The 19,065-nt window shown below is 67.1% G+C and overlaps 2 protein-coding genes and 1 non-coding gene across 3 annotated transcripts; all 3 read left to right on the forward strand.

The window, feature by feature from the left end:
* The first annotated feature begins 3,250 nt into the window (after positions 1-3,250).
* LOC138835320 (atrophin-1-like) lies at positions 3,251-16,477 on the forward strand. The gene is made up of 10 exons (XM_070033899.1): positions 3,251-3,432; positions 7,279-7,461; positions 7,690-7,827; positions 7,924-8,037; positions 9,317-10,980; positions 12,599-12,821; positions 13,085-13,781; positions 14,815-14,958; positions 15,066-15,246; positions 15,972-16,477. Exons 2-10 carry the CDS (start codon positions 7,435-7,437, stop codon positions 16,003-16,005), a joined length of 3,222 nt encoding a protein of 1,073 aa, XP_069890000.1. The 5' UTR covers positions 3,251-3,432; positions 7,279-7,434; the 3' UTR covers positions 16,006-16,477.
* A 673-nt stretch (positions 16,478-17,150) lies between these two features.
* On the forward strand, positions 17,151-19,021 carry LOC138835333 (protein C10). Its single transcript, XM_070033921.1, has 3 exons — positions 17,151-17,575; positions 17,694-17,870; positions 18,389-19,021. Exons 1-3 carry the CDS (start codon positions 17,524-17,526, stop codon positions 18,544-18,546), a joined length of 387 nt encoding a protein of 128 aa, XP_069890022.1. The 5' UTR covers positions 17,151-17,523; the 3' UTR covers positions 18,547-19,021.
* On the forward strand, positions 17,280-17,341 carry LOC138835360 (U7 small nuclear RNA). The gene has a single exon (XR_011374562.1). It is a non-coding gene; the product is annotated as a U7 small nuclear RNA (small nuclear RNA).
* Positions 19,022-19,065: the final 44 nt, after the last annotated feature.

Below are 19,065 nucleotides of genomic sequence, written 5' to 3' on the forward strand. Positions count from 1 at the left end.
AGTCCTCCAGAGAATTCAAGATTCCAAGACCTGAGCTGGGCGGACCCCAGGCTGGAGAGACTGTGGAGAGGACACCAGAGGGGTGGGTGGATAGAAGATTCTAGAACACCTCAATGCTTATGGAGACTTAGTTTCGAGGTGCTCAACCCAGGGGGTTTGGGGGACAAAAAAAACCCACGCTAAGACAGACAGACAGACAGACAGACAGAGTCACAACCTGGCCACTAGAGGGCGCCACAGGACACAGAACCGCAGGCTCGGATTCTTTCCACCTCCAGGACGCCTCTCCAGAACTTGGAGCAGGCCCCTGCCTGCTTCCAGGGCTCAGAAGGTTCCAGAAAACAGATGTCTGTTTGCTGGGCTATTTTTCAGCCCCTGACCCTTCTTGGTCCAGGCGTGGGTGGCTCCTGCCTGTCAGCCCAGCGACTCAGGAGGCTGAGATCTGAGGATCAGGGTTCAAAGCCAGCCCGGGACAGGACAGGCCGTGAGACTCTTCATCTGCAAAGAGCCAGCAAAAAGCCAGAAGGCGTGTGGCTCAAGTGGAAGAGCGCCAGCGCTGAGTGAAGGAGCTCAGGGCCCGGTGCCCAGGCCCTGAGTTCGAGCCCAGGGACTGGCACAAAATTGCAAGCACAACACTTTTCCTTCTCAATTTCCCTTCTGTCCTGGCGCCCCTTTCTGTCTGATACCCGGCTTTCCCCAGAACCCCTCCTTCCCCCCTCCCTCGCCAGCACCCCCTTCCTCCAGGTTCTAGCGTGGATTGGGTTACAGCCTGCGCCTCCTGGGCTCATCTCCACTTTCCTCTCTGTGCCGTTGCCTAGAGACCAGCGGGTTGGGGTGGGGGGGAGCTGGGACCAGGGGTGGGGGTGGAGTGGGCACCCCAGGAACTGCAGGAGGAAGGCTCTACCCTCTTCTCAATACCTACACCCAATAGTTGTATTCGTTATTTATTTTAAGGCTTAGAAAAGTCACCATCCGGCCCCCGACTGTGGAGCAAACAAACAACCAAACCAAACCCTAGCCCCCCCCCCCCCCCCCCCGCTGCGATCTGGAGGATCACTGTCCAAAGCCAGTCTGTGCCCTGTGAAAGCGGCCCTTATCAGCCCTGAATCAGGGCTGGGCAGGTGGCTCAGCGCTAGCGCGCTGGCCTAGTATGCCTGAAGCCCTAGGTTCGATTCTTCAGTCCTACATACACAGAAAAAGCCAGAAGTGGCCCTGTGGCTCAAAGGGTAGAGCTCTAGGAACAGCACCCAAACCCTGAGTTCCAGATCCAAGACTGAACACACACACACACACACACACACACACACACACACACTCCTAGGCCCAGGAAACACTCCCTGCCTCAGTTTCCCAGAGCTTCTGGAATCTCATTTTAGAGTTGTGAGGCACTGCTAGACTTTAGCTTGAATGGGTTCCAAGAGAGGCAAGGGGGGGGTACCAGGGGCCCCCCAACTCCTGGCCCCGTCCCAAACCTAAAGTCCTCCCCCTGCAGCTCTTCCATCCCTCCCTCCCTCCTGCCTTTCCAGTTTCAGCTGCCCCCAAATCACCCCTTGTCTCTGGCGTCCTTTGTCCTAGCTTGGTGTGGGGGTCAGGGGCCCCCCCAGAAGGCCCTGGCGGCTGGGTGCCGGCTTTGGGGGTGAAGGAGGGCTGCCTGTGGTTAGTTGGGGTGAGTTTGGAGTCTGAGGTGGGTCCAGCCCCCCTAGTTAGCTCCACAGACAAGGGGGGCAGCTGGGGTGTGGGTGTAAGAAAGGGGGTGCCCTCAGGGTGTGGGGGTCCCGCTCCTGGCTCGCCCTCTCTTTCTCTCCCTCTGAGCTCCCCATTTCCAACATGGTGGCCGCCTTTCCCCTTCCAAGCTGTCCCCAGAGGCTGGGGGAGCGGCCATGGCTCCTCATCCCTACTGCTCCCCTCCTTTTTGGGGGGACCATGGGCGCAGGGCCTGTGCCCCCCTGGCTTTTTGCTGGCGGTGTCTGCACGCTGGGCCTGGGCGCTGTCTGGGGGCTTTTGCTGCTCAGGCTGGCGCTCCACCACTTGAGCCACAGGCCGCTTGCAGCTTTTGCGGCTCACTGGAGACGAAGGGATTTTCCGGCTCAGGCTGGCTTCGAACTGCGACCGTCGGGGCTCAGCCTCCTGAGCACGCAGGACCCGGGGGCCTGAGCCTGCCCCCTGCCCTTCCCCTTCCCGGGAACCCCAGGACCTGCCCCACCCAGACCCGCACCCCCAAGCCCTCCAGGTCCCCAAACGCCCTCTGAAGCTATCCCAGAACCCCCCTCCCTCCGCCAGAACCCCAATCCCCACCCAGGGCCCCCAGCCTGGACCCCAAACCCTCCCCCCCACCTCATCCTTCCCTCCCACCTCCCCCAATCCACAGAGCTCCCCCTCCCTCCCAGGTTCCCTCCCCCCCAGCCCCTCCTCACCTACCTGGCCGCCCTCCCCACCTCCCCTCCCCCCTCCACCCTGAGTGTTCCCCCCTCCCCCAGCCCCCTCCCCTACCTGGCTGCCCTCCCCCACCTCCCGGGCTCCCCCCTCTCCCCCTCCCCCCTGCGTGTTCCCCCCTCCCCCAGCCCCCTCCACCCCTGCGGGTTCCCCCTCCTCCTCCCCCCTCCCCCAGCTCCCTCCTCCCCCTCCCCCCTGCGTGTCCCCCCCTCCCCCAGCTCCCTCCTCCCCCTCCCCCCTGCGTGTTCCCCCCCTCCTCCTCCCCCCTCCCCTCCCTCCTCCCCCTCCACCCCTGCGTGTCCCCCCTCCTCCTCCCCCAGCCCCCTCCACCCCTGCGTGTTCCCCCCCTCCTCCTCCCCCCTCCCCCTCGCTCCTCCCCCTCCACCCCTGCGTGTCCCCCCTCCTCCTCCCCCCTCCCCAGCTCCCGCCTCCCCCAGCTCCCTCCTCCCCCTCCCCCCTGCGTGTCCCCCTCCACCCCTGCGTGTACCCCCTCCTCCTCCCCCCTCCCCGGCCCCCTCATCTGCAGGGTTCTCCCCCCTCTTCCAAGCACCCTCCCCTCCCCCTCCCCAGCTTCCGGGCTCCCCTCCCCCACCGGCCCCCCTCCCCTCGTCTTCCCGGTTCCCCCCCAGCCCCCTCCCCTCCCCCGCCCGGCCTCGGCCGCCCGCGTCCCCCGCGAGCCGCGGTCGGTGCGGGGCGGGCGGCGCGCGGGGCGGTGCGGTGCGCGGGGCGGCGCGGGGCGGGCGGGGCGGCGGCGCGGCGGGGGAGGGGCGAGCGGCGGGGGCGGGCGGCGGGGCCGGGCGGGGCCGCGGAGCGCCGGGCCGATCCGGGCGTGCGGCTGGGCCGGGCGAGCCGGCGATCGCGCGCGGGGCCCGGGAGGCGGCGATCGGGAGGCGGCGGCGCGCGGCGCGGGGCCGGGATGGGGTTCGCGCTCCGGGGGCGCCGGGGCCGCCGGCGGCCGCTGCAGCCGCGCGCGGAGAGGGCGGCGGCGCCGCCGCGCAGGTGAGGACGGGCCCGGCCCGGGCCGCTCCGCGCACCCCCCCCCCCCCGCCCCGGCGATCGCGCCCGCGGCCCGGCGCAGGCGGAGGCGGAGGCCGCGGCGGGGGCGGCCGGGCCGGGCCGGGCGGGGACGCGAACTCGGGAGGAGGGCGGACGGGGGGGGGGGGGAGGCCGGGCCGGAGACGACGCGGGGATCGGAGGGATCGGGGATCGGGGATCTGGGAGATCGGGGATCGGAGGGATCGGGGATCGGAGGGATCGGGGATCGGGGATCGGAGGGATCGGGGGAATCGGAGATCGGGGATCGGGGGGATCGGGGATCGGAGGGATCGGGGATCGGGGGGATCGCCCCCCCCGCCTTTTGTGACTCGGTTTCCTCCGCGGTCCCTCCCGCCGCGGCCCGCCTCACCTCTGACCCCGCGGCCCCCCGGTTTCTCCGCCGGCCGCGATCGCAGCCCGCGCCCCGCCCCGCGGCCTCCGGGACGGCCCGGAGCCCCGGCCTCCCTTTGTGCCCGGGCCGGGCCCCGCGGCGCCGCGGGCGGGCGGGCGGGCGGCGCGGGGCGGTGGGGCGCCGGGGGGCCCCCGCTTCCCTCCCCCGGGCCCGCGGGGCCCCGGGCCCCGCACGGATCCTTTTTCTCCCGGGTTCTGGCGGTGGTTTCCGCGCCGGGCGTGGGGCTCGAACCCGGGCCCCCCTCGCGGCGGGCGCTCCACCCCCCGGGCCGCAGCCCCGGCTTTCCCGCCCGGGCCGGCCTTGAACTGCGATCCCCGGGGCTGGGCCTCCGGTGGCCGGGCTGACACACACGCACGCGTGTCCAGGGCGTGTCAGGCCGGGGTGCGGGGTCCGGGAGGGGTGCGGGGGTCCGGGGGCGCCCGGCCTCGCCCCCCCTGGCCGAGTTCTGCACACGGAAGCGTGCACGCGCGACCCGCGGCCTCGAACCCGCGCTCCCCTGGCCCCGTCCTGCCCCTGGAGCTGCCCCTCGCTCCTCGGGCCGCAAATCTCAGCCTCCTGCGGGTGGCCGGGATGACAGGCGGGCGCCCCTGCACCCGGCCGCGCTGTCGGCCTGGCATTGTCTGGCTCCTGGAACTATCCCCCCACCCCCCTCTTTTCCAGATTATCTGGTTCTCAGTTTCCCTTCCAGACAGGCCCCAGGGCAAGCCCTCCCCTCCCCCCTCCCCCTAACCTTTGGCCTTCCTCCCAGGCCGGGAGGCCTGACCTGCAGGCCTCAGGTGAGGGTGGGCCGGGGAGTGGGCAGAGCAGCTGGATTGAGCCGTGACCTTGAAGTCACTCCCCCTGCCGGGGTGGAAGAAGGGATCCGTCCCTTCTGCTCACCTTGCCCAGTTGGTTCTTTCGTTTCTATTTACCTGGTACTGGGACTTGAACTCAGAGCCCGGGCGCTGTCCCTTAGCATTTTCTGCGCAAGGCTACGACTCTGCCACTTGACTCTTCATGGGGCTTTTATTTCCCCCAGCTGGCTTTGAATCAGGATCCTCAGATCTCAGCCTCCCTAGTAGCTGGGATGACAGGCGTGCGCTACTGGTCTCTTAACTGGCTCTTGGAAGGTCTTGTGCTTAGTAAAATTGACAGGCGTGACCCTTACCAAGACATAAACAAGTGCTACTGGAAATCCCTGGCTGTAGGAGACACCTGGCCTTATTGATAAGATCCTGGCAGTTAGATTGTCAATCAAGTATCTGCTGGCTCACATCTGTCATCCCAGCTACTCAGGAGGCTGAGATCTGAGGATCACAGTTCAAAGCCAGCCCGGGACAGAAAATCCTAGAGACACTTAACTTCAACGAACCACTAAAAAGGTGAAAGTGGTAGAGCACTAGCCTTGAGCAAAAAAAAAAGCACAGGGACAGCACCAAGGCCCTGAGTTCAAGTCCCAGGACTGGCACAAAAAACCATAAAAAGTCCCCCCCCAAAAAAACAAACAAACAGCAGAACATGGGCTTCGGCTTGTGCCCAGTGGCGTTTTGAGTCGGGTTTTGGTTGTGTGAGGGCTTTGTGAATGTGAGCGAGCGGGTCTGCGGCCTCACAGTGCTCAAAGACCGGCCTAGACGTCCTATCTGCACACAGGCTCACATACTCTCCCCTACTTCAGTCCTCTGTCCGTCTCTCCGATCCTGGAAGTGAGCAGGTGCTCTATAAAACCCTCCACTGGACTCCTTTGGGGGCGATCATGGCCCAGAGAAAGAGATCTCTACACGTTCAGGCTGGGCACTGCCTGGTGGCTCACGCCTGTAATCCCGGCTACTCAGGAGGGAAGATAGGATCGTGGTTCAAAGACAGCCTAGGCAGAAAACTTGGGGAGACTCTTAGCTGCAATAAACTACCCCAGAAGCCGGAAGTGGAGCTGTGGCAGAAAAGTTTCTTCATGTCCAGACTAGGGAACCCAGCCTGCCAGACCTAACTACTGGGCATTTGAGCTGGACAATATTGAGACCATAGGAGCGGTTGTTGAAGACTCAGTTGGAGGTCAGCCTGAGAAAATTCAAGTTGGCTTGGTTTTGGAACTTTCTAGAATTCCTCCCTCACCAAAAAAAAAAAATAAGATTCCTAATCTGGGGTTGATTAAATCTGTACATGTAAACCCATTAGGTAGGTAAGGAAGGTGAATTTGATTAGAGAGCCAGGCGCCAGCGCTCAGACCTGTAATCCCAGCTACTCAGGAGGCTGAGATGTGAGGATCGGGGTTTGAAGCCAGCCAGGGCAGGAAAGGCCATGAGACTCTTATGTCCAGTGAACCACCAAATGCTGGAAATGGTGCTATGGTTCAAAATGGTAGAGCACTAGCCTTGAGGAGAAAGACTCAGGGGACAGCACCCAGGCTCTGAGTTCAAGACTGGCGCATGTGTACACAGACAGACAGACACAACACATACTTGCATGGAATCCTACAACAAACTTAAGATGTGATTTTTTAGGTGTGCGTTGGTCCTGGGGCTTGAACTCAGGGCCTGGGCACTGTCCCTTTGCTTTTCTGCTCAAGCCTGGTACTATTACCACCCAATTTACAGCTGTTTCCTGCTTTTTGGTGGTTAATTGGAGATACCAGTCTCACAGACTTTCCTGCCTGGGGCTGGCTTTGAAGCATGATCCTCAGATCTCAGCCTCCTGAGTAGCAAGGATTACAGGCGTGAAGCACAGTGCCCACCCACATTCTTTTCATAAGCCTATTCTAGTTAAATTAATGTTTTGTTGGGAGGGGTGGTGGGACTTGAACTGGGAGCCTGGGCATTGTCCCTGATCTCTTTTGCTCAAAGCTAGCTAGCGCTCTATCACTTTGAGTCTCACGGACTTTCCTGTCTAGGCTTTGAAGCACAATTCTCAGATCTCAGCCTCCTGAGTAGGTCGGATGACAGGCGGGAGCCACCAGCCCATTGCTGTTAATGATAAAAATGTGTGTGTTTTCTTGGGGTATTGCCATAGCTAAACACTTTCTTCTAGAATATAATCCAGTACTTCTTTTCCCTTCTTACAAACGTATTAGACCAACAGCATTGTATGGATTGTGGGGACCTTAATTGCATTATGTATGTTTATTTTTTTGGTTGGTAGCAGCCTTGAACTGTGTGAGCACTGTCCCTCAGCTCTTCGGCTCAAGGCTGGCGCTCTACCACGTGAGCCACAGCGCCACTTCCGGTTTTCTGGTGGTTCCTGGGAGATCAGAGTCTCACGGACTTTCCTGCTCGGGTTGGCTTTGAACTACGATCCTCCGATCTCAGCCTCCTGAGTCTTGTCTCTCCTGTGGTTCTTGGCCTAAAGGCTTGGAGTTGGGGGATGATCTCAGAGCCCTCAGACTCTCTTCTGCCACGGGGAGTCTCACAGTGATTTCTTCCTCACAGCTGTCACTGAGAGACCTCCACCCCACCCCACCCTCCACGCGTTCCTGACCTGCTACGCCGGATTCCCACAACACTGCTGTGGGGAGCTTCAGGGCGAAGTCGTTTCTGTATTCAGCTGCCCAGGCAGAGGAGAATGGGGTCTCCATACTCTGAAGAATGAAAACGCGACAGAATAAAGACTCCGTGAGTAATAGCTACAAAAGGGGACATCAAGCCGGGCATGGTGGCTCACGCCTGTAATCCCAGCCGCTCAGGAGGCTGAGATCTGAGGATCACCGTTGGAGGCTAGTTCCATGAGGCTTTTGCATCCAACTCCAGTGAACCACCAGCAAAGCAGAAGTGCCCCGAGTTCAAGCCCCACCACCGACCACACCAAACTGTTAGCACCTGCCTCCTTTTCTCCTTCCTCAGATGGCGATGAGGAGCGGACGGAAGAAAGAGGCCCCCGGGCCCCGGGAAGAGCTGAGATCCAGGGGCCGGGCCTCCCCAGGAGGGGTCAGCACGTCCAGCAGCGAGGGCAAAGCTGAGAAAGCCAGACAGCCAGTGAAGGTAACCGACCCGGCGTGTTATTAGGCGGCCGCACCTCCTGTCCGGGAGAGGGCGCTGTGGAGGCCCCGGGGCTGACCTGGGAAATGTCTCCAGCAGAAGGCCCGCGTGGAGGAGGCCTCCATCCCCAAAGCCAGCAAGCAGGGCCGCAGCGGGGACATCTCGGGGAGCGAGAGTGAGGACACCAGTGCACCCAAAAAGACCAAGACGGAGGTGAGAGCCCCTTCCTGGCAGGAGGGGTGTGTGCAGGTCCCGCTCCTGGGGCTTGAACTCAGGGCCTGGGCTCTAAGTCTCACGGACTTTCCAGTCTGGCCTGGCCTTCAACTGGGATCCTCAGACCTCAGCCTCCTGAGGAGCTGGGATGACAGGCGGGAGCCACCGGTGCCTGGCTTTGTCAGGCAATCTTTAGGACTTTGGGGAGACTAATAAAGACACACAGAGCCAAGGGAGGGTAGAAGAGTTGGGGTTTGGGTATAATTTCTAGGTGGAAAGTCATAGCGAATGGAGCGCATGTCACAAGGAAAATGCAAATCGGGTTTATATTTTGTATTTGTCGGTTGTGGGGCTTGAACTCAGGGCCTGGGCGCTGCCCCTCAGCTCTTCAGCTCAAGGCTGGTGCTCTAACACATGAGCCACAGCGCTATATCTTGTTTTCTCGTGGTTCTTTGGAGATCAGAGTCTCACAGACTTTCCTGCCCGGGTGGCCTTGAACCAGGATCCTCAGATCTCAGCCTCCTGAGTGGCTGGGATGACAGGCGGGAACCACCCTGGTTCCGGGCTGGAGATCCCAAGCTACTCAGGAAGCTTGAGACTGGAACGTGATGGTCGGAGGCTAGCCCAGGCCCGGAGTTCATCTCCCATTAGCCAGGGAAATACCAAGCTCTGGAGGCGGGAGAGAGCCAGCCTTGAGTGCCAGAGCTGGGGGGGGGGGGCAGAGGTTCTGAGTTCAGGCCCTGGCCGGGGCACTGGAAGAAAAAAAGAGAAAAAGCTGAGGGTTAGAAGGGGGAAATGGGGGGTGAGCTTCAGGTGGGACCGATCGGCCATCAGCTGTGGAGGGCTGGGTCGGGGAGGTGAGGCTGGGGGGGTGCAGCTGAAGTGGGGGATCGGGTATGGAGGGGGGGTGTAGCTGAAGTGGGGGGTCGGGTATGGAGCAGGGGGGGTGTATGCAGCTGAAGTGGGGGGTCGGGTATGGAGCAGGGGGGGTGCAGCTGAAGTGGGGGGTCGGGTATGGAGGGGGGTGTAGCTGAAGTGGGGGGTCGGGTATGGAGCAGGGGGGGGGGGTGCAGCTGAAGTGGGGGGTCAGGTATGGAGCAGGCGGGGGTGCAGCTGAAGTGGGGGGGCGGGTATGGAGCAGGGGGGTGGGGATGGGGGATGCATCCTGGGGGTGCGGCCCGGGCGGGGGGCCGGGCTCTGCGCGTGCGGCCTGCCGTCCCGGCGCTGCGGTGGGGCCGCCCCGCAGCTGGCCGCCGCCCGCCCCGCGTGTCCCCCCCAGGAGCTGCCCCGGCCGCAGTCGCCCTCCGACCTGGACAGCCTGGACGGGCGCAGCGTGAACGAGGAGAGCAGCAGCGACCCGCGCGACATCGACCAGGACAACCGCAGCACGTCGCCCAGCGTGTACAGCCCGGGCAGCGTGGAGAACGACTCGGACTCGTCGTCGGGGCTGTCGCACGGGCCCGCGCGGCCCTTCCACGCCGCGCCGCCGCTCTTCCCGCCGCCGCCGCCGCCCGAGCCGGGGCCCGACGCCGCGCGGCCTGCGCCCGAGCCGGGCTTCGAACCCCACCCCGCCGCCGCCGCGGCCGCGGCCTACCACGCGCCCGCGCTGGAGCCCCCCGCCTCCAGAATGTTCCAGGCCCCGCCCGGCGGCCCGCACCCGCCGCTCTACCCCGGGGCCGCGGCGGCCGGACCCCAGATGGGCCCCAAGGGGGGCGCGGGGGCCGCCCCGGGGGCCGCCAAGCAGCTGCCGCCGCCCACCACCCCCATCGCCGGGGCCGGCGCCGCCGCCAAGCCGCCCGGCGCGGGCCTCAGCGCCGCCGCCGCCCCCGCCGCCTTCCCGCACGTCGCCCCCAACCTGCCGCCGCCGCCCGCGCTGCGGCCGCTCAACAGCGCGGCCGCCTCCCCGCCGGGGCCGGGCCACCTGCCCTCCCCGCACCCCGACAAGGGCCCCGGCCCCGCGCCCTCCCCGCACCCGCTGCCCCCGGCCTCGGCCGCGCCCCCGCTGCGCTACCCCTACTCGGGCCCCGCGCCGGGCGCGGCGGCGGCCGCCTGTAGTACCGGCGGCGGCGGCGGCGGCGGCGGCGGGCCGTACCCCGCGTCGCAGGCGCTGCCCGGCTACCCGCACGCCTTCCCGCCGCCCGCCAACCTGTCGGTGGCCAACCAGCCGCCCAAGTACACGCAGCCCGCGCTGCCCGCGCAGCCCGTGTGGAGCCAGGGCCCGCCGCCCGCCTACGGCCGCCTGCTGCCCGCGCACGCCGCCGCCTTCCCCGCCGCGCCCGCCGCCGGCGCCCCGGCCCCGCACCCCGCCCCGCACCACCACCACCACCCGCCGCCCGCGCCGCACCACGCCGGCCCCGGCGCCTTCCCGCACCCCGGCGACGGCGCCCCGGCCTACGGCGGCGGCCTGCGGCCCTTCGCGCCCGCGCACCCCGCGCCCGGCACCTACGGCCCGCCCGGCCCCGCCGCCGGCGCCGCGCCCAACGCGGGCCCCGCGCCCGCCGCGCAGCCCCCGGGCCCCGCCGCCTTCCCCGGCGCGCACGCCGGCGCCTTCCCGCCCGGCCCCGCCGCCGCCGCCGCCGCCACGCTGGCCTCCGTCATCGCCGCCGCCGCGCCCGCCGCCTACAAGACCGCGTCGCCGCCCGGAGCCCCGTTCAGCAAGCGCCCCGCGTCCCCCGGCCCCGCCGCCGCCGGCCCCGGCTTCAAGACCGCCTCGCCGCCCGCCTTCCGCACCGCCACGCCGCCCGCCTTCCGCGGGGCCTCGCCGCCCGCCGCGCCCGCGCCCCCCGCGCCCGCGCCCGCGCCCGCCCCGCTCAGCGCCGCGCAGATCAAGCAGGAGCCGCCCGAGGACGCCGAGCCGCCCGACAGCCCCGCGCCGCCCGCGCGCAGCCCCTCGCCGCCGCCCAAGGTGGTGGACGTGCCCAGCCACGCCAGCCAGTCCGCACGGTGAGCGCACGCGGGGCGCCGGGGGGGGGCCGGGGGGGCGGGGGACACCGGGGCTTGGCTGTGGGGAGTCGTAAGGGGGACACGCTTCTGTAGGGGGGACAAGGAAGGCTGGATGGGGTGAATACTTTGGGGGGCGGTGGTGATGAGTACTTTAGGGTTATGGGGGATCGGGAATATTGGGGGGCTACGGGGATCGGGAGTATTGCGGGGACTATGGGGAGTCTGGAGTACTGGGGGGTCTATAGGGATCGGGAGTATTGGGGGCTATGGGGGGATGGGGACTATTGGGGGACTGTGGGGGGATTGGGAGTATGGGGGCTATGGGGGTATCGGGAATATTGGGGGAATCGGGAATATTTGGGGACTATGGGGGAATCGGGCGTATTGGGGAGCTATGGGAGATCGGGACTATTGGGGGACTATGGGGGATCGGGAGTACTGGGGGACATTGGGGATATCGGAAGTATTGGGGACTATGAGGGGATCGAAAGTATTGGGGAGCTATGGGGGATCGGGACTATTGGGGGACTATGGGGGGATCGGGAGTACTGGGGGACATTGGGGAGATCGGGAGTACTGGGGGACATTGGGGAGATCGGAAGTATTGGGGACTATGAGGGGATCGAAAGTATTGGGGAGCTATGGGGGATCGGGAATATTGGGGGACTATGGGGGTATCGGGACTATTGGGGGACTATGGGAGATCGAGAGTATTGGGGAGCTATGGGGGATCGGGAGTATTGGGGGACTATGGGGGTATCGGGAGTACTGGGGGGCTATGGGGGATCAGGACTATTGGGGGGCTATGGGGGATCGGGACTATTGGGGGACTATGGGGGTATCGGGAGTACTGGGGGGCTATGGGGGATCAGGACTATTGGGGGGCTATGGGGGATCGGGACTATTGGGGGACTATGGGGGATCGGGACTATGGGGGGCTATAGGGGATCGGGACTATGGGGGGCTATGGGGGATCGGGGCTATGGGGGGCTATGGGGGATCGGGACTATTGGGGGACTATGGTGGGATCGAGAGTACTGGGGGACTATGGGGGGATCGGGAGTATTGGGGGACTATGGGGGTATCTGGAGTACTGGGGGACTATGGGGGGATCGGGACTATTGGGGGACTGTGGGGGGGATCGAGAGTATTGGGGGGCTATGGGGGTATCGGGAATATTGGGGGACTTTGGGGGAATCGGGAATATTGGGGGACTATGGGGGAATCGGGCGTATTGGGGAGCTATGGGGGATCGGGACTATTGGAGGGCTATGGGGGATCGGGACTATGGGGGCCTATGGGGGATAGGGACTATTGGGGGACTATGGGGGATCGGGACTATGGGGGGCTATGGTGGGATCGAGAGTACTGGGGGACTATGGGGGGGATCGGGAGTATTGGGGGGCTATGGGGGATCGGGAGTACTGGGGGACTATGGGGGATCGGGAGTATTGGGGGGCTATGGGGGATCGGGACTATTGGGGGACTATGGGGGATCGGGAGTATTGGGGGGCTATGGGGGACGGTGGCGCGTGTGGGGGCGGGCTCGGGCTCGGGGGTGAAGGTCTCCCGAGCCCCGGGCCGCCGCCGACCGCTCTCCCTGCGCCCCGGCCTCCAGGTTCAACAAGCACCTGGACCGCGGCTTCAACTCGTGCGCGCGCAGCGACCTGTGCTTCGTGCCGCTCGAGGGCTCCAAGCTGGCCAAGAAGCGCGCGGACCTGGCGGAGCGCGGCCGGCGCGAGGCCGAGCAGCGCGCGCGCGAGGAGCGGGAGCGCGAGCGCGAGAAGGAGCGCGAGAAAGAGCGCGAGCGCGAGAAGGAGCGCGAGCTCGAGCGCAGCGTGGTGAGTGCGTCACGGCGTGCGCCGCCGCCGCTTCCGCTCCGCCCTGGACGCTGCGCAGCGGGACGCCGGGGGCGGGGCGGCGGCGTGGGCACGTCGCGGCGCCACCTGCCGGAGGGGAGGAGGCGCTGCGGCGCAGGAGGCCGGCGGGGCCACCGCGCCACCTGCCGGCCGGGAGGAGCTCTGCGGCCCGGAAAGGGCGGGGGAAGCGCTAAGGGGATCCCCGCGGGCGATCGGGGGGCCTGACTGCCCCCCTCTCCCCGCAGAAGCTGGCGCAGGAGGGCCGCGGCCCGGTGGAGTGTCCGTCCCTGGGCCCCGTGCCGCACCGGCCCCCGTTCGAGCCGGGCAGCGCGGTGGCCACGGTGCCGCCGTACCTGGGCCCGGACACGCCGGCGCTGCGCACGCTGAGCGAGTACGCGCGGCCGCACGTCATGTCGCCCGGCAACCGCAACCACCCGTTCTACGTGCCGCTGGGCGCCGTGGACCCGGGCCTGCTGGGCTACAACGTGCCCGCGCTCTACAGCAGCGACCCGGCGGCGCGCGAGCGCGAGCGCGAGGCCCGCGAGCGCGACCTCCGCGACCGCCTCAAGCCGGGCTTCGAGGTGAAGCCGGGCGAGCTGGAGCCGCTGCACGGCGTGCCGGGCCCGGGCCTCGACCCCTTCCCGCGCCACGGCGGCCTGGCCCTGCAGCCCGGGCCGCCCGGCCTGCACCCCTTCCCCTTCCACCCGAGCCTGGGCCCGCTGGAGCGCGAGCGCCTGGCGCTGGCGGCCGGGCCCGCGCTGCGCCCGGACATGTCGTACGCCGAGCGCCTGGCGGCCGAGCGCCAGCACGCGGAGCGCGTGGCCGCGCTGGGCAACGACCCGCTGGCCCGGCTGCAGATGCTCAACGTGACGCCCCACCACCACCAGCACTCGCACATTCACTCGCACCTGCACCTGCACCAGCAGGACGCCATCCACGCAGGTGAGGCCCCGCCCCCACGATTTCCTGGCCCCGCCCCACGGCCTGCCAGCCCCGCCTACTTCCCCAGGGCTTGCCTCCAGGCCCCGCCCCTTCCCCAAGGCCTGCCTCCCGGCCCCGCCCCCTTCACTCGCGTCTGGCCACGCCCCTTCCCCGCGTCCCGCCCCTACAGCACTAGCCACGCCCCTCCCCGCCTCTCGCCTCCCCTCATGCTTCCTGCCTCTGGCTTCCCTTGGGCTTCCTGCGCCCCTTGACCTCCTTCTCCCCTCCTGGCCTCCATCCCTCCACCTCTCCCGACCTCTACTCCTCCCGCCTCTGGCCTCCCCCAGGGGCCCTTTGACTTCCTCCTCCTCCTGCCCTCCCTACCCCTCCTGGCCTCCATCCCTCCCCTCCTCCTGACCTCTACTCCGGCCTCCACTCTTCCTGGCATTTCCGCCTCCATGATCTGTAGGCCCCACACTCCAGCCTTTGTATGTGTGTGTGAGCCAGTGATGGTGCTCGGGCCCGGTGCCCTAGCTTGGCTTCCCCGCGTGCACCCCTCCCCGCCCCCATTGGTACCCCCTGAGCCACAGCTCGCTCTCTTTGGAGCAAGTCTTGCAGACTAGGCAGCCTGGGCTGGTTGTGAATGAAGATCCTCAGATCTCAGCCTCCGGAGTAGCTAAGGCTTACATAGGCAGGAGGCAGCAGCTCAGCGCAGATGTGTGTGTGTGTGTGTGTGTACTAGAGTTCGAACTCAGGGCCTGGTTGCACCCCTGAGCGTTTCTGACTCAAGGCTGGTGCTTTACCAGTTGGGCCGCAGCTCTGCCTTCAGCGTTTTGGGGGCGCCGTGGAGATCAGGGGGTCTCAGGGACCGGGCTTTTGAGTGTTGTCCTCAGCTCCCAGCCTCCTCAGCAGCTGGGATTCCAGGCGGGATCAGCAGCGCCCGCCTCGGCCCTGGGCCTAGCCTGGGAGGGCGTCCTTCTGCCTGTCCCTTCCCGAGCTTGCACGGTGTCCCCAGACCTGCCTGGCTGTGACTTCCTCCTCTTGTGCCCTCCAGCGTCCGCCTCGGTGCACCCTCTCATTGACCCCCTGGCTTCTGGGTCTCACCTGACCCGGATCCCCTACCCGGCCGGGACCCTCCCCAACCCCCTCCTCCCTCACCCTCTGCACGAGAACGAAGTTCTTCGCCACCAGCTCTTTGGTAAGCGGGGAGGGAGGCGGGCGCGGGGCTCGCAGGGGCCGCGGGCTGCCGCCGCCGTCCCTGGCCGCAGCCCCTCAGTCCCGTGTTCCCGCCCTTCCCGGTGCCAGCCGCCCCGTACCGGGACCTGCCGGCCTCGCTGTCGGCGCCCATGTCCGCGGCCCACCAGCTGCAGGCCATGCACGCGCAGTCGGCCGAGCTGCAGAGGCTGGCGTTGGAGCAGCAGCAGTGGCTGCACGCGCACCATCCGCTGCACAGCGTGCCGCTTCCCGCCCAGGAGGACTACTACGGGTGAGCGGGGAGCCCGGGCCTGGGGGGGGCGTGTGCGCATGCGTGAGCGTGGCGGCCAGCTGCTGTGTGAGCGTGAGGCTTGCTGCTGCGTGTGCGCATGCGTGACTATGATGGCGTTACTGCTAGCTCTGCGCATGCGCGTGGGCCTGCGGCTCCGTGTGTGCATGCTTATGCTGGGTGGCTGCTAGATGTGCGCATGCGTGAGCGTGGTGGCCAGCTGCTGTGTGAACGTGAGCGTGATGGCTTGCTGTTACGTGTGCGCATGCGTGACCATGATGGGCTACTGCTAGCTGTGCGTGTGTGCGTGCCTATGTGCTGGGCGGCTGCTAAGGTGTGCGCATGCGCTTGGACTGCTACTTAGGAGGCTAAAGTCTGATCCAGGCAGAAGAGCCTGAGAGGCATTGACTGCTAGCAGCCGTGGGAGGGAAAAGCCAGCGCGCATGCGCGAGGGCGGTGGGGCTGCGGCTAGCTGCGCTCGTGCGCATGCGCATCTGTTCTTTTCCCGTTTTTCACTCCCCGTGGCTGGGTCTGTCCGGGCGCCCCCGGCTGGCGCTGTGCCGCTGGAGCTGCAGCCTCCGCTTCCAGCTCTTTCTTTTGCCGGCTCATTGGAGATGAGGCCGGCTGCGATCCCCGCCACCCGCGCGGTTGAGGTGACAGGCCGGAGCCCCTTCCCCTCCGCCCCGAAGGGGGGGCCCCGCCTCACCCCTGTGTCGTTGCCCCCGCAGCCACCTGAAGAAGGAGAGTGACAAGCCGCTGTAGACCCCGGCCATCAAGAGCCCCCCGCCGGCCCCAGCACCCCAACCCCGGAAGCCCCCGCGCCTGGCCTGCCGCCCGGACGCGGGGAAGAGCGCTGCAGGGCCGCGTGTGCAGCTGGACAGCGGGAGGGAGGGAGGAGGGGACGGACGGGGCGGGGGGGGGCAGCGCACAGTGGATCTTGGACCAGGTCTCTCTTCCTCGTCCCCGGGCCTTCCTCCTCCTCCTCCTCCTCCTCCAGGCCCAGCCCCGGGGGCCGCGCCCCCCCCCCTTTGGTGTGACTATTTTCATCTGTTAGATGTGGCTGTTTTTTGCGTAGCATCTGTGTGCCGCCCCCCCTCGGCCCCTCCGTGCCCCCCCTGCGATGTACGCCCCGCCCCCCACATTAATAATTTATATATATAAATATCTATATGACGCTCTTTAAAAAAAAAAAAACCATCCCAAACCAACCAACCAAACACGCCCTCAGGCCTCCCCAGGAAAACGGCTCTGACTTCTTGTTGGTGGCGGTGGGCGGCTGGGCTTGGGGCGAGGTCTCTCGGCCCACGAGGGAGGGAGGGAGGTGGGAATCCTGGGACTTGGGTGTCCCGGGGCTTGAACCCGGGGCCTCGAGCCAGCTGAGCTTTTCCCGCCCAAGGCTGCTGCCCTACCGCTTCTGGTGGTTCGTTAGGGGTCAACGTCTTCCAGGCTCTTCTGCCTGGATCAGATTTTAGCCTCCTAAGTAGCTGGGACTACAGGCGCTTTCCTACTGGGTTGGAAAGCCTTGGAGCCATTGGGGAGGTCTCGGGAGATCCGAGGTCCTCAGCGCAGCCCGCGGGGGGAATCGGGGCCTGAATGGGGGCGGGGGGGGTCTTCGGGGTGCAGCGGGACCCGGATCCCGCCGGCGATCGCACTGGGGTCCCAGGACGGCGCGCAGCGCCCCGCCAGCCGGGCGGGGAGAGCGCCACGACGGCTCTTGCTCCCGGCTCCCATTGGCTTTTCTTCAGAACCAATCCCCGTCCTGGTTCTTCACCACTGGGGCGCGCCGTGATTGGCTTGTGTCCCCAGCCAATCGGAACCAGGCTAATTTGCATAGCGCTTCCCAAACGTTTACAAACTCCAGGAAAAACAATGTTTCCAATTAGTTCCGTGGACTGTCCACGCGGTGGCCGCACCCGCACGTGGGTCTGGCTGCTGCTTCCCTCGCTCGGGGGTCGCAGAGCGCCAGCCCCGAACTCGCCCTCAGTGAGAGTGGGGTGGGCGCTGCCCCCGCTGGTCGCCGCGGGGCGGCTCGGCACAAGTGTTGCAGCTCTTTTAGAATTTGTCCAGCAGGTTTTCTGGCGCTGGCCGGAAAACCCACAACCTTAACGTGTGTAACAGCAGACTTGCGTTTTCCCTGGTTGGTGCCCTAGCCGGTAACTTCCGGTCGGCTCTCTCTTGCGCTTCCGTTGCGCTCGCAGACGCCGGATGCTGCTTTAACAGGCAGCTGGTTTCTTTGGGCTTATTGTCCCCCTTAATTTCTTTGGAGCCGTGTGGTTTTCCATGGCGTCCGCTTCATCCCAACCCGCGGCGCTGAGCGCGGAGCAGGCTAAGGGTGAGCAGCGTTTCTGTGTGGGGGGAGTGGGGGGCCTGGGGCGGGGGGTGCGGTGCGCGCGTGCGGGTCCCGTCCCCTCACCCCGATCCCCCCGGGTTTCCCGCCGCCGCACGCGCAGTGGTCCTGGCCGAGGTGATCCAGGCCTTCTCGGCCCCGGAGAACGCGGTGCGCATGGACGAGGCCCGCGACAACGCGTGCAACGACATGGGCAAGATGCTGCAGTTCGTGCTGCCCGTGGCCACGCAGATCCAGCAGGAGGTCATCAAGGCCTACGGCTTCAGCTGCGACGGGGAAGGTGGGTGGGGCGTGGAGCGCGGGGCGGGGCCCGGGGACGCGGGGCGGGGGCCTGGCCCACCCCCACCCCCGGCTTCACCCCGCGGCGGCCACCCTCGTGACGGCCCTGCCCCGCAGAGCCCGGGGTCGGCGGGGCCCGCGGGGGCCCCGCCGCGGCTCCCGGAGGCTGAGATCACGGAGGATCGAGGCTGGAGGTCAGCGGCCAGGCCCTGATCGCCGATCAGCCACGAAAGACTCGCGGGGTAGCGCGTCCGCCTGGAGCGCAGAGCTCCCGGGCGGAGCCCAGGCCCCGGGTTCAAGCCCCACGCCCGACAACGCCACAGCGCGTGGTCAGCGCCCCGCGCTCGGGTCCCCTGCGGGCCTGCGGCCGCGCGCGGGCGCAGCCGGCGCCCCGAGAGTGGGCCTGACACTCCGGGCCGGTCCTGGGGCCTGAACCCGGGGCCTGGGCGCTCGAGGCCGCCGCCGCTTTCCGGCTCTCGGGGGTTCGCCGGCCTGCGGGCTGACCGCCGCCCCCCGCAGGTGTCCTCAAGTTCGCGCGCCTGGTCAAGTCGTACGAGGCCCAGGACCCGGAGATGGCGAGCCTGGCGGGCCAGCTGAAGGCGCTGCTCCTGCCGCCCATGGCGCCGCCGCCGCCCGCGCCTGCGCCCGCGCCCGCGCCCGGCGTGGCCGCCTCCTGAGCCGCCCGCGGCGGACCACGCCCGGCGTGGACTCGCCTGGGCCGCCCCGCCTTCGCCTCGACGCCCCGCCCTGCAGACCCCGCCCCTCCACGCCCCGCCCACCACTCCCCCGGACTCCCGCCCCTCGGCGCCCTGCCCTTCGCCCCTCCCTCGACGCCCCGCCCACCACTCCCCCGGACTCCCGCCCCTCGGCGCCCTGCCCTTCGCCCCGCCCCTGGGCCACGCCCCCAGACCCCGAGGCCCTGCCCTTCGCCCTGTCCCTCGACGCCCCGCCCCTGGGCCACGCCCCCAGACCTCGAGGCCCTGCCCTTCGCCACGCCCCCTTCGGGGGCCACGCCCCCAGACCTCGAGGCCCTGCCCTTCGCCCCCTCCCTCGACGCCCCGCCCCCTCGGCGTCCTGCCCTTCGCCCCGCCCCCTCGGGGCCCCGCCCCCGCGGAGGGCCAATAAACGCGCTGTGCGGGCGCGCCGCCCCGCCGCGGAGTCGCTGGTGTTTCCTGGCGCGCCGCGGGCCTTGGCTC

The sequence above is a fragment of the Dipodomys merriami genome, unplaced genomic scaffold (genome assembly GCF_024711535.1).
Source record: "Dipodomys merriami isolate MVZ:Mamm:240054 unplaced genomic scaffold, mDipMer1.0.p SCAF_233, whole genome shotgun sequence".
NCBI classification, from domain to species: Eukaryota; Metazoa; Chordata; class Mammalia; order Rodentia; family Heteromyidae; genus Dipodomys; species Dipodomys merriami.